Consider the following 15,606-nt stretch of genomic DNA (forward strand, 5'->3'; position numbering starts at 1 on the left):
AGATTGGAGAACAGAAGTGCACTTCAGTGGTAAAAATACAAGTTTGGTTATATTGAGAAGAATGGATGTAATGGGCAATTGTCTAAATTCAGTAAAATTTTCCTATCTTTTTTCCTAAGCTCTTTGTTCCAATTATACTTCAAAAATGGATGATGTCATCCAGGCATTTTTGTTAGACCAGTATATTACTGAAAGATTTCTAATGTTTTTAAAAGATTGGATTTGCCTATTACTAAGAGTTTTCTTTTTTCAGTTCTACTCATATTTGAAGAAATCAGAACAGTTGTCATGTGGTGTTGGGGGGGGGGGGGGGAATCTATAAAACACAGGCTTAATCAGCATTAAAAATGTCGCTTTCACAGAAACCTTTTCTTATATCTGACCATACATTTTCAATCCAGTCATTACTCACTTCTTTGTTCACACCACCAGATTTGCCACTTATCTTACCATAAACAATATTTCTTTTTTTTTTTTTGAGTCTGTCAAGCCACCTGTTATTGCAAACATCTGCATATCCAAGTTGATGGGCCAATTTTTCAGTCTGTAGTTTCAGTAGAGGGCCACTAATAGGAATACCATTTCTTTTCAATGTAAACGAACTTAAACAAGCCTTATTCGGAAATCTTTTATCATCTTTTTTCGCAACAATGTTTTTTTGAAAGCACTAGTAATTCTTCCCCAATTTTTCCAAATGGTTGATGCAGTTGATGTTCAGTCTTAAAAAATCTTTTGCAAATAGACGTGTCGCTTGTTCCATTCTCTAAGTCACGAATAATTTTCACTTTCTTGTTGATTGTCAAAATTTTTATTTTCTTTCCTGCCATTTCAAGGTGGAAAAAAAAACTAAATTTAACCCAACCCAACAAAACCTAAACTACAGAAGCAAAATTGTTTTTAAAAATTCCAAGTGTTTCTCCCAAGTTTTAAAAAGGCAAATTCACACAAAGATTTGAAATTGCACACTAAATTCTTCATTTCATCTGATTCCGAAAGCTGAATGTTTCATACCAATACAGAAAAATTTAATTGGTTAATTGCTGGATGATTTTTTCTCCCTAGGTCTTCTGGAAATCCATAATAATAGGAAAGAGATATGGTACAAAAAAGGATTAAGAGATTGGGGAAAGAAAAAGGCTAATTGCAAACGTGCACCGACAGCGTGGGACATGCTCTATTCAAATGAGGTAGTGTGTGGTGGAATTATCCTGTCCTCCCGTTACGGGTGTTCAGGGATTTCCGCTATACCACTGGAACGAGGACCATTCTCTTTGTGGTAGCGTACTTCACTAAAAAGATTCTGAGAATCATGAAAAGGGTTTTACATATATTGCTATCGGCAGAGATGTGGAAAGCAATAAGGGGAAATGTCATAAACAGATAAAGCAATAATAGATTTCAGTCTCTTGTACAGCAGGTCAGCCACTGCTCATTGTAATGGCTTAAAGATTCTCATTATATCCGTGAAACTTTTAACTATGGTGATTACTTTAACCATGAAATGTTTCTCATAAAACACATCATTTCCAGTCAACGCTTTCTGTTTGCTTGCAATAGCTGAACTGTTGTTATAACCATACTTGATATAAATGAGTTCGATTGTATTTGAATACAGTGATCTAAAATTATCTGTAATGTGCTGTGCAAAGTGTTATCAGGAAAAACAGCAAATATTACATCATTAAGAAAGGTTGAATATTTTAATCCGTTTTTACATTTTTCTTTTTCATACTTTTTAAAAGTACAATTACTGTTAAAAATACTACAATACTGACACCTGTGAAGAATGCGACTTTATGCTCCTGGAAAAAAAAGAAAAGAAAAGCATTTAACCACATTATTAAGAGAAATAATAAGACATTCAAGTTTTAATATAAATTAAATGATGAGGCCTGTTTGTAATAATAAGATATAAAATGGAGTCAGTTTTCAAAATTCACCATTTAAATGACAGTGATATAATGACTTTGGACAGCACCTTGTCCTATAATCACTCTACCAATCTTTGTGGAAATGGAGATTTCTAATATTTGGGCTGACCTTTCAATTGTTGATTGTGAAAGTTGTACTACATCTTATCCATGTCATGTTCCACTTGCTCATCCATGTCATTTAATTGACCTACTCACACATATTCTAAGGTCATCAAGCAGAATGGCATGAATACACATAACAAAGGCACCTAGGGTGGATGGGATCTATCCAAATATATTAAGGGAGGCAGCAAGGGAAGTAAGCAAACCCATATATTTTATAACCCATATCCTTATGGATATGGGTTCTAAGAGCATCCTTTGATTCAGGGGAAGTCCCCGTGGCCTGAGATGTACGAATGTATTCCCAATTATTTTATTATTATTAGTCATATGATGCAAGGAAGCTTGAGGCTTATACTGCACCAGCCAAAAAAAAATTTTCTGAATTACCCTGAGAGAGAGAGAGAGAAGGGAATCACCAAGAAAAAGAAGAATGATGATATCCAGCTCAGGACCCTGGGTGTGGCAAGCCCATACTCACCAGATGTGAGCCCCTGGGGTTCACAAAGATACCTTCCACAAATGCAAGGTATACTGTATATGGGTATCAGTAATCCCAGATTAATGTACCAACTATGTGGTAGTACAGTCAGGGTAGTGGAAAATGAAAAATACCTGGGGGTAATTGTGTAATCATTTATGAAGTTCTCTGAGCAGGGCAGACATGCAGCCAGGACAGCTCATGGGGTTTTGTCAATGGTATCGTTGTTTTTTTTTTTTTTTTTAGTTAGTTGTTGGCGCATCGGCTTCTGTGGCCATAATGCACCTCCCAAAGTTTTTGCAGTACTGTGATCCAAGCCCGACGCGGGATCCGAACCCGCGACCTTTGGGTTGCCAGGCAGGCACTTTACCCACCCGGCTAGCCCAGTCGGCCGGTATCGTTGTTATTTGGTTTTTAGGAGCATTAGCAACTAAGGCCATATTGCTCCGGGGATATGCGGTAGTCATTCCCTGACCTTTCCGCATCCTCCGTATTTGGTGGTGACGGGCTCAAACGCCGGTCTAATCAAGAAGCGTGTGCTATGCACTGCTGCTCCTTCCCATCTGGCTACGGAGGCGCCTGTCAATGGTATACAGGAAGTTTTACAGTAGGAATAAAGAGGTGATTACCTATTTTATAAGGCAATGGTCAGCTACATCTCGAGTACTGCATACAATGTCTGGAGGCCTCATTTTAGGATGGATGTAAATCTGGAACAGGTGCAGAGAAGGGTAACAAGATTAATGAGGGGAACAAAAGGATGCTCGTACTGAGATAGGCACCTGTGAGGTGATCTGACTGAAGTGTTTAAGGCTTTGTATAGGTTGATCAAGCTTAATGCTGATGGGATTCTTCCTCTTTCTCAGACTACACACGAGGGGGCAAAAATTCAAATTGAGAATGACTGCAGAATAGATGTGAGGAGGTTTGCCTTAAGCCAGTAGATGGTTGATTGCTGGATCAAACTTCCATTTGTTGTTTTCGAAGTGGATAACTTGAATAAATTCAAGAAAGAACCAGATAAACTATTGGAGGGAATGGATTGATGCTGAAGGTCAGGCAATTATAAGGAGAAAAACAGAATTTTAGGTCAAAACATGCAAAATACAGGATTTTTTTTTTTTTACAAAAAGGCAGGAGTGTTTTCCAGAAGATAAGGAATTTTTCAAAAAAAAAAACAGGTTTTTTTTTAAAGTTCACACTGCACTAGAAATTAAATATCATATACAATATACACATTTTATATAAAAATACAGACATAGGATTGTTTTACAGTATATTATGCTTTATTAGCTTACCTAGGATTTTTCTGTTTAGTTTTTCTACTGATTTTGACTGCTTCAAAAAAGACACTTTTGCAGACTTTGCACTTTTCAGAAGTATCAAGTTGAAGATTTTTTATTAAAAATGATCCTAATGTCTAGACTAGGCTGTTTCAGAGCATTTCAAAATGCTTCACCAGAAAGAGAAGATCTGAAATCAGTTTTTATTTTATTTAATCTGGCTGAATACTATTCTCCGACAGTCAACATTGCTATGAGGAATTGTTAAAATGCTGCCAAGCATGTCTTAGGATAATTTGTTATATGCCATGCTTCCTTATGCACTTGTCAGTTTCCCAACCAAGGACAACTGTACCTTGGTTTTTCCTTCTTTCATAACTCTCTCTGGTAGGTTTACACACTAAAATTTGCAGAACTGATTCTGTAAACCATCTATTGCTTTGATTATTTCTTTGTCTTTAAGAACACCAAGAAATAGTTTAAACCTGTCTACTCCATAAAAAATTTGAATATGATGCACTGCTATTGATGAAATTTCTACTACCTCAACATTTATAAGAACATTGTTCTTCAATGGGAACTTGTGCACCAAGTAATTACATGCAACCATAAAGTACTTCTTAACTGAGAAAAAGAACAGAATCTCCTTATATTACACACTCTCCACGACCTTGGCAGTGCAGAAATGCTTTATGATAATCAATTTTTAGTCTTTTATGATAATCAATTTTCAAAATGGAAGTGGAAGATTTGAAAACTGCTCGTAAAATGAATTAACACATAATATTCTTCAACATGTCTCAGAACATAACATCATTCAACATGTCTAATGATCTCAGCATATGGATGTGAGTTAAGCTGGATTGAAGAGCTATATTCAGATTTTAAAAAATTGGCATAACATTTAAAAGAAACAAGGAAACTGCTCTATTCATTCCAGAAGAGAAGAATGTGAACAGACTTTCTGCATGAATGTAGAAAACGTGCCTAGAATTATAAGCTTTCTCAGTATGTTTAGGATTGCTTCCACCAGAAGGTTTGCAATTCAGTTCTTTTTCTTGGGGAATCCAATAGTTTGTCTTCTTTCAAAACTTCTTTTGAATCATGAACTGATTTGGATGAGTCAGTGCCACTACTAGCGATTGCTTGTTGTACTTTTCAATATGATAACTCTTAAGTGTTCATGTGGCTTTCTTACCACTTCTAATCTCTTCTTTAATTTGACTATTCAAACGTTGACACTGTTTTACCAGTCTATTTATACATTTAACCAAAAGGCAGCCAATGTGTACACACAGACTTCAAAATCTTTTTCACTTCAGTATCATACGTCAACCAAAATTTGTTTAAATCTATTTTTCCTTTTACAACTTCTCTCTACATAGTACTAAATCACTACAAAGTTCATCTACTTTCACTGGAAGGCATGCAGCTTTCTTTTCGGCACACAAATTAATAACAGCATGGACAGCCTATTAATACCACATGTTCAATCTCCTCTTTTTAATATGCTTACTACTACAGTTTTCAGGCATACCATAACAGGCACAATATCAACACTAAGTGCCAAACAGTTTTTTGAAGGAATCTCACATGTTTTCAGGTTGTTCAGAAGATATCAAATGTTGTACCCTTCAGAATCAATGCTAGCACTGGTAGCAAGCTGCTTTCAATTTGACAAATATAGCTGAAATATAAGAATAAGAAATATAGCTTGGAATCACTTTGATTACTGCCACTTGTAGCAATCAAAGATGACCCATTTTTTGGAGCTATCACTCTCTCTTCATTTCCTTATTGCTACTCTGTTGAGCAGCCTTGTGACATAAGGACTTTTTGTCCTACTTAATTAACATTACATTCATCTTAGTAGGAAGCTCTAATTAATCTTAACCTTCTGTAAGGCTGGAAAGTATACATAAAACTATGTTCCAATTGAGTGTGCATTCCATTGAAATCTTTGGAAATGGATTTCAATTAAAGATATATAATTGTACTAAATAAATTATGGAATTTACCTTTATCAGATCAGCAGCTGCATCTGTTAACTTATCACTGGAATAAAAAAAATAAATATATTCTTATATAATTTGAAAACGGCTTTTCATACCAAACCAATTCCATTTTTTAACCATATTATATCATGCAATACCATGTGTATACATAGTAAAATAAAAAAGTTCCTGGATGACTAAATTTTTTAAAAATATCCAAACATCAAATGAGAAAAAATTAATTTTATTTTATAACCTAGAAAGACTAGATTTTTTTATAGTAGGCAATGGTAAAAGCTGGAATCAGAAATTTGTAAGCAGGAGGAAAACAGGAGGTTTTTGCAAAAGGCAATATTTCCCAAAAAACAAGAGAAAATTGGAGATTTTTCAGAAAAAGCAGCAGGAAGTGTTTTTAAACTCCACTGCATCAGAAATTAAATTTCACCTGTAAAAATACAGCCATATGATTATTTATCAAGTATACTTTTAAAAATACATATTAGTTTACCCAATATTTTTCTGTTTGGATATTATATTAAGCATCAACTATTTTGATTGCTTCAGGAAAGATACATTCAGCACTGCTATGAAGAACTGTTAAAATGCCAACCATGACTTAGGATAACTTGTTACATTTCAAGCTTTCTTGTGCATCTATTAGAAGAACAAATTGATGTACAGTGGTCCTTGACCAAGGACAACTGTATATCAATTCTTTCTTCTTTCATAATAGTCTTGTATGGTCTCACACTCAAACTGACAAACATGATGCTACAAAACATTGATAACTTAATTTATTTCTTTGCATTCAATGACACCAAGTAGTGATAACTTGTCCACAAAAAAATTCAGATTTGAAAATGCACTCCCAACTGTTGAAATTTTTTCTACCTCAGCGTTCAGAAGAATATACTTTTTCAATGCTCCCAACTGTTGAAATTTTTTCTACCTCAGCGTTCAGAAGAATATACTTTTTCAATGGGAACTTGTGCACCAAGTAATCACATGGAACCATAAAGTACTTCTTCACTGAGAAAAGGAACAGAATCTTCTTGTATTACAGACTCTTCACAACCTTGGCAGTAGAGAAATGTCTATGACGAAATCAATCATCCTTATGGTTTAGTCTTTTATGATAATTTACAAAATGGAAGTGGAAGATTTGAAAACTGTTAGTAAAATGAATTTATATATAACATTCTTCAACATATCTAGGAGTAATTACCTCGCGGATATGAGTTAAGCTGGATTGAAGAGCTATGTTCTGATTTTCAAACATTGGAATAACATTTTAAAAGAAATAAACAAATTGCAGCAAATTTCTTTATTCAAGCCAGAAGAAAAGAACATGACCAGACTTTCTTTTATGTGTGAGCAAGGGTAGCATACCTAGAATTATCAGTTTGCTTAGCATGTTTAGGGCTTCTTTTACCAGAAATTTGCATATCAGTTCTTTTTCTTAAGTATATCAAATTTCAAAACTTTTGGATCATGAACTAGATTTGAACATGAGTCAGTGCCACTCACTAGTGATCACTTGTTATACTTTTCAATTTGGTAATTCTCTAAAGTGTCCATACTGCTTTTCTCACCACTTATAACCTCTTCTTTAAACAGACTTGTCAAAGGTTGCCACAGTTATACCAATAGTTACACATTTAACCAAAAACAACCAATGTGTACACCCGTGCTTCAATTTTTTTTTTCTTCATTGGCATGCATCAGTTTAAATCTGGCAGTATTTCTTTTTAAATAGTAGCAAATTTCTGCCAAGTATTCATCCACTTTCACAGAAAGATATACAGCTCCCATTACAGCATGCAAATTAATTAGATAACAAAGACAGCCTACTACCACTAAGTTCTCAATCTCATATTTTAATACATATCCTTGCGACTCCAGTTTTTAGGCCTATCATAATAAGCACATTATCAAACTATGCACTAAGTGCAGACAGTTTTTTGAAGGAATCCCACATGCCTTTAAATTGTTCAGACAGTGTCCAATGTTGTACCCTGTACAGTTATCTTCCAATGCTGGCACCAAGAGCAAATTGCTTTCAATTTTGTGCTTTTTTTTTATTACACGAGGTCACCACAATGAGACAGAGCCTGGAATCACTTTGATTACTGCCATCTACAGAAATCAAAAATGGCCCATTTTTCAGAGCCATCATTACCTCTTCTTACCCTATTTGTGAAATTTAACTAACAATGCCAGTTGTTTTTGACCTTCCACAACAATATTTTTTTTGCTATTTCTCTACTGGGAAAAATATTTCTGAACAACATGTCTGCATGATCAGAACAACTCAGAGGAAGATTATGTTCTATGACAAAAGATGTAAATAAATATTCAGCATGTATAATATCATCATCACCATAATATGCATCATCTATTTTTACATTTCTTTATTTCTTTCTATGCACTGCATGCTCTTGTTATGCTTATTTTTTTTGAAAATGTCTGATTACATTGTTCTTGTTTATACTCCAGCACAACCACCAGGTCAGAAGGAGTCAATAGATTATCAATACAAACATTAATCGTATTTACAAACATTTAATCATATATCATATTTATATATATTGTATTTAGCTTAAACCCTGGTCCACTCAAAGAGTGCATGCTACTGCACTCTTGCTCTGACCACTCGGCTACGACAGCTCAAAACTGAAAAATGATAACTAACATACAGCGCAAGGCAAATGCATCACCTTCCTCTGATTTCAAAATACTGGAAAATCTTGCATATATGTCTTTGGAAATTTTACTGAACTCTTACTGAAAGACATTATTAATTATCTTCACACCACAGATGTACTACAAAATGACTGCATATTACAGAAAATAATGCCATTATCCTGCATTTCTATTTTGAAATGTAGACTACCACAGTACACCTGACAGCCAATTTTTTTATGAAAATAAGTAGAAATTTGGAAAAAGAATTTTTTTTTTTTAATTCAAATTTTAACAAGTTTATTATTTTTTTGTGAAAAAAGATAGAGAAAACATTTTTGCAAAAAAAAACAGAGAAACTCTTTGTTGTTATCAACTATATAACAACAGTGGGATGGAAACAAGTCAAATGAAGTAAAAAAGATTCTCTGTCAAAAATCCAGTGTTAGTAGCTATGTGATTTGGATACAAATACACAACAAAGGTTTATTTTTATCTGTTGTTGACAGTAATTTTATAGTCATTTTTTAAAATGTTACTTTTTGAACAAAAATCTTATATAAAATTTTGCTTTACTATTGAAGAAATCAGCCTCAGAGGCCATAGAAATTATTGTTGAAACACACAGTGGAAAAGCTTTATCAAAAGGCAGAATATCTGAATGGTATAAGCACTTCAAAGAAGGGCATGATACCATTGTGAATGATGCAAGGTATGAGAGACCTGTATTTCAACAAATAAACTTGTCTCCCACATTATAAGACTTATTTGGGCCAATCATAAAATAAGAATTAAATACATAACCTCTCAAGTTGGAACATCATATGGCAACTGCCAAGCCATCATATCTACTATTTTAAATATGAAAAGATAAGATTGGGAGTTTTTGTTCTCAAGTTTTTAACAGAAAACCAGATGGAAACAAGAGTTCAACTTTCAAAGGAACCGGCTGAAATTTGTGATTGTGATATGGGATTTCTAAAAATAATTACAAGAAATGAAATATGGTATCATCTTTACAACTTGCAAAACCAAACAATAATCCTCTGAATGGAAGTCTTTCGTGTTTCTCAGGAAGAAAAAAATTTGGATCGACAGCTCTAAAGGTAAAGTTATGCTAGACCTATTTTTGACTATAAATACAAATCTCGTTAGAAATTTATACCAAAAGATAATACTATTAATAAGACTGCATAATTAGAAATCATTAAACACTTGAGAAATGCAATCAGTAAAAAGAGACTATCTGTGGGAAATAAAATATTTAAAAGCTCCATGACAATGCTCCTACTCAATCATACAATAATAATTTCCAAATACCTTTACAAAAATTCTAGCTCATGAGATTCTCCTCTTTGCTTGATCTTTCACTTGTGATTTTTAGCAGGTCCTCTCACTGTAACTTCTTTACAAATGAAGGGGGCCATAAATTTTTGATCCTTTTCATACAATACGGGCATTAACCTTGGTGAATCACTTTTATAATCATAAAACTTATTCAGCTTTTCACTGCTTCAAATATGACAATTATGTTGGAATCTTTCTTCATGTGTGGAAAGTTTCCTCGTGAAATTTTTAGTATCAATTTCCAAAGAGGGTCATCCTATACAGTAGCTTTCATAGAATAGTCTCCTTAATGCAAATCATAGAGGACTTGAATGTGGTAACTTTTCTTTTTTTTAACATTGCTTTGAAAATGTTTTCTGTTAAAGACTTTATCATTCCTCATACATATTCATTAGCAATTTGTTAAACTCACTGTTATTTTTGTTGATCAGCATTACACTAATACTGCACACAATGTAGATCCAATGTCTAAAAGTTTTGAATTAAAAAATCATACAATGTTAATGTTACTTGATATTTGCAATTATATTTCCATGAAGACATTAAAAAAAAGTTTGTATTCTAACCTGTCTGTTGAATATGATTATGCAGTATTTTTTTAGCAGGTAGTACATCTGCTTGTACATCACTATACCATATCTCAGTTTAATAGATCCAGTCCTTTTTTGCAGGTGATTTTGTGAACTAAGGAGTAGAAAATTTTCGAAATGGAGAAAAAAGAACTTCAGGCAATGATAAAATACCTGTCTTTAAAAGGAATGTCCCCACAGGAAGTTCATGCTGATATGATGCAGACACTGGGAGATAAGGCTCCTGTATATTCCACAGTTGTGAAGTGGCAAGAATTTTGTTGTGGCAGGGAATCATGCAATGGTGCAGATCATTCTGGATGACCCTCCACACATCCATCACTGAGGAAAACATCAATCGTGTGCATGACCTAGTGATGCAAGATGGATGAAAGACTATTAGATGTATAGCTGAGTCAGTAGGCATTTCAAATGACAGTATTGATTCAATCCTGACAAAATCTTTGAAGATGAAAAAGGTCAGTATTTGATGAGTCCCATGAATTTTGACAGATGAGCAAAACACATGCCACAACAAATATGCATCACCAACTCAAACATGCTTTGTGAGGATCCACAAAATTTATGGTCCCAGATTGTTACTATGGATGAAACATGGGCTCACCACTTTGACCCAGAAAGTGGAAAAGGGCACCACTGTCACTGGTGCATACTACAGAAATTTTGTGATGCCATCAAGGAAAAGCAGCATGGTAAACTGTGAAAAGGTGTCTTGCTCCTTCATGACAATGCACCCAGTCACACCTCCCAGACTGCAATGACTGCAAGGATTTCAGCACCCACCCTATTCTTCAGATATTGCCCCTAGTGACTTTTACTTGTTTCCCCAAGCTGAAGGTTAATAAAAAGGGACTCGTAATGGTACAGCTTTCTTTCCTACATGTGTTACATACATTTTATTATCGGAACCTAACAAACTAAATTCCTTCTTTTGGTTACACGCTGGTTACAGAACATGTAACCAAAAGTTATCACAGTTTTAAAATTGCTGTTCCTGAAAATCACCATCACGAGACTGTCAAAGTTATCACTATTTGTGTTGAATAATATTGGAAAACAACACAAATCTCCAGCTATAAAAATAATTAATTGTATTCAATATTGTAACTCTTTAATATTCATTTTATTAATATTACAGTTATTATTTCCACAAGAATACAAGTGTTAGACTACTATTTCCAATCAGTGTGATTTCAATTACACTTTCACTTAGTCAGAAAGTCAGAAAGACAACAAAATAACAAAAATGTCTTACTTTCCTGTAGTCCTCTTACTGTTGTTTATAAAAATTTTGCAAATGATGTTTTATAGGATTTGATCTTCATTTTTGTTGACCTTTTATTCTCTTCATTCATACAATTACAAATATTAAAAAACCCACCCACATCCTAGCATGGGAGGATTTCAAATGCCTTCTGCAGAATAAAAAAAAAGTGTGTAATGGTTTTGTGAAAGCCATTACAGGTCATCCTGTTACAAGGTGTCATTTTACAGTGCAAGTTTCATGTTAGATGTACACTTTGAGCACACAAGTTTCATGTTTGTGTGCTCAAAGTCAAACGAAAATTTGACTTTGAGCACACAAAAATCCATTTGCCAGCATGTTATGCTCTTTCTCACTAGTGCCATTTCGATTTATGGATGTCTGTTAGTATATGTTGCATATTTTGATTTGTTATATGTTTAGTGCATACAAATTTATATACAGTTTTTATATGTACATATTACTACCCTTACTCTACACAATAAGTGGAGGAGAACGTGATAGTGTGCCACTATAACACTTGGGCACAGAAAGCATTAAATATTGAAATAACAACGAAAAATTTTAAAGTTTGGTTAAAATGGTTTTCAACATGGATCCAGACATCGAAAGAAGCAACACATTTAAAAGAAAACTGGATTATATGATGAGTGGTTATAGATTTATTTTAGAATAATTTAAGAGGGAGAAAAGAAAGGAATAAAAGCACCTGACTTCACATTCATTCAATCTATAAAGAAACCAGGCCAATACAAAAAGATTCCTCTCACCCACTTTTCCTCTGATTGAAAAAATAGCCATCTAAAACATAACAATATTACATATGTATGTTTTATTTCAATAAATTTTTATTTAATAACTGTTGAGTTTTAATATTATTTACCAATCATAGTATAATATGTATTGATAAAAACAGATGAAAATGAGGTGAGTATAGACAATTTATAGCTTTTACGGAACTTATTCCTGACTATTATATGAAAAGGTTCATGCTATAGCATGCATTTCTAATATGTGCTTTATTTTTTTAAATGGACATCATGTGTTGTAGCAAAATGTGCTATATTTTATTAAGTGTAAAGCTGTCTCTCTATTTCAGAAACTTTTCTTCATCTTGTTAAAATCCATAAGCTCAGTAGACTCGATTGATTATTTTGCACATCAAACATAATCCCATACTCTCTGTTTTCATTTTCTTTTCCCAGCTGTTATAAGCTGATTTATAAAATGCTCACTATCTTATGCTGACACTATCATGCAATGATGCATATGCAGAGCATAACATTATTAGCACACATTTGTTGTGTGTGTTTTATTGGAGTTAGATGTCAGAAGAAAGAAATAAGTTTTAAAAGTGATCAGTTGTTCACAAGAAGAGAAACTGTTTACAAGTTTCACATGTGAACAGTTGCTCCAGGCACATTCCATTTATGAGATGCTATACGAGTTGATACTGAGTTCATAATTAGCCATTATCAATCCACTAAAGGATGACGGTCTCTCCAGCAACTTTCCAGTTCCTTCTGTTTTGTGCAATGGCCATCCATTTACTACCCACAAACTCATGAATTTCATCTGTCCATCTCCGTCATTGTAGTAGTAGTAGTAGTGGCATGTGATGCAAGAAAGCAAGTGTATGAGCTTATGCAGCATCAGCCAAAAAAAAAAAAAAAAACACACCATTCCCTCCAAATGCCTGTCCAGTTCCTCTTTAAATTTATTCAACCTATCAACTTCCACGACAGATGGAAGTTTGTTCCAGCAATTAACCACCCGCTGGCTAAAGGCAAATTTCTGCGCATCTATTCTACATCTGTCCTTTCTTAATTTGAATTTATGCCCCCTTAGGTTCGTAATCTGAACAAGTGGAAGGATCCCATCAGAATTCAGCGTGCTCAAACCATTCAAGGCCTTATACACCTCAATCAGATCACCGCGCAGGTGCCTAGTCTCCAGCCACTGCAATTTGCAGAACTTAAGTCTCTCTTGGTAAGAGGATCCCTTCATTCCCCTCACCAATCTTGTTGCCCTTCTCTGTACACGCTCAAGTAAATCTACATCCTTCCTAAAATGAGGCCTCCAGACCTGTACGCAGTACTCAAGGCGTGGCCTGACCATTGCCTTATACAGAGGGACAATCACCTCCTTTTCCCTGCTAGCAAAATTCCTATATATCATTGACAAAACCCCATGACCTGCCCTTGCAGCCTGTCTACACTGCTCAGAAAACTTCATATCTGCCTGCACAATTACTCCCAGGTCCTTTTCATTTTGTACCACCTCAAGTGTAGTTCCACACAGTTGGTAAGTTTCTCTGGGGTTACTTCTACCCATGTGCAGTACTTTGCATTTGTCAAGGTTAAACTTCAGTTGCCACTTCTTAGCCCATCTGCCCAAATTATCTTGATCCTGTTGCAGTAGCACACTGCCATTACTGTCATTAACAACCCTGCCAACCTTTGTATCATCTGCAAACTTCGACATTAAGCCTGATATACCTTCATCAATATCATTGATAAATATACAAAACAGCAGTGGACCCAACACCGAACCCTGTGGGACTCCACTAATAACATTAGTCCACAAAGAGCAGCACCCATTGATTACCACCCTCTGTCTCCTCCCACTTAACCATCCTTTTATCCATTGTAGCAACTTACCCTTAATACCATTCTGCTCCAATTTGTACAATAGTCTTCCATACGCAACAGTGTCAAAGGCTTTCCTGAAATCCAAATATATGATATCAAAATTATTTTTTGCATCCAGTTGATTTGTAACCACATCATAATATCCTATCAAATTTGTCAGACAAGACTTTCCCTTAAAAAACCCATGCTGTGTCTGAATTTATAAAGCCTTGCTGGTGCCTTTATGGTCCTTGAGGTTGTCACAGACATTCTCTCAGATATGCCAGACAAGCTGTTCTTGCTACCTGGGAGTCTAAAACGCTGATGGAACTGATATTCGGGTGACACTCAAGTCAAAGTGGACCCAATTTCGGCGAAGTCCGGACGGTCTATGACAGCCAAATCCTCTGCTTGCACCTTCACGATGGTGGGACTGTTAGTAATCCTGGGTATAACCTTCATGCACAAGTACATGGTGGGTGACCACCCAGGTGTGAACCAACGTAAGCAGGGGTCGAGGTGTGGCGCCCACACCACATGGAGGAACGCCGCCCCTCTATGTTACCAGACAGTACTAGGTGGTAGATGACTCTCATCAACCGGTGAAATACCACCACTTTGCTTATTGGAGGCTTGAAGTGGTGGAACCCATGTTTAGTCTCCAGAGCTAAGTTCCGGCCAACCCTTCCCTATCTCTTCCGTCATGCAGTATGATTGATGATTTTTGAGGTTATGATGAATGTCGTGGCGAGATCCAATATTCCTTACATTTCGAGGGTACAGCTCTAAAACGGTGTTCGCAGGCCGGCCGCTAGTTAGTACACCGGACTGAACCTATTGATAACTCTCTAGGAAGCTTCCGGATCAGCTAGTGTATAATATTGCTACCTCTACTCTGCCAGATAGTGACTGGAGGGAGTCCGAGTAGTGTGTATGCGGGGAGCATTGTCGAGGCCACGTTATGTCAAGGATCTGGGTATATTCTTACCACATGTACGCCATATCCAAAAATTTCATTACTTCATACAGCATGTCCCACCCACTTTTTCTTACTATTGAATACACCATGAATTGTCAAAATAATAGAGCAAGCTTATCTGCGAAAAGATCTAAACCTCCCAAGGACTTCCTAATTCATTTCACAAATATACGTGGTCTCAATTCTAATCTCAACGATGTCCATTTCCACTTGCAGTCTTCCAAACCCCATGTACTTTTTCTGACTGAATCCCAGTTATCAGTTGATTCAACTACTGCTCATCTCAGATATCCAAATTATTTGCTGTATGATTCCTTTCG

The 15,606-nt window shown here is 35.3% G+C and overlaps 1 protein-coding gene across 1 annotated transcript in view; it reads right to left on the bottom strand.

The window, feature by feature from the left end:
* Positions 1 to 1,700: 1,700 nt before the first annotated feature.
* LOC150080503 (uncharacterized) overlaps positions 1,701 to 15,606 on the bottom strand; it is an 85,726-nt gene continuing 71,820 nt past the window's right edge. The window contains exons 7-8 of the mRNA XM_090380715.1: positions 5,819 to 5,855; positions 1,701 to 1,802 (exon numbers count right to left, since the gene is read on the bottom strand). Coding sequence (XP_090236841.1) covers positions 1,701 to 1,802; positions 5,819 to 5,855 — 139 coding nt within the window. The remainder of the gene's footprint in view (positions 1,803 to 5,818; positions 5,856 to 15,606) is intronic.

This window comes from Mastigoproctus giganteus, chromosome 9 (assembly GCF_048544385.1).
Source record: "Mastigoproctus giganteus isolate SK-2022 chromosome 9, ASM4854438v1, whole genome shotgun sequence".
In the NCBI taxonomy this organism is placed as follows: Eukaryota; Metazoa; Arthropoda; class Arachnida; order Uropygi; family Thelyphonidae; genus Mastigoproctus; species Mastigoproctus giganteus.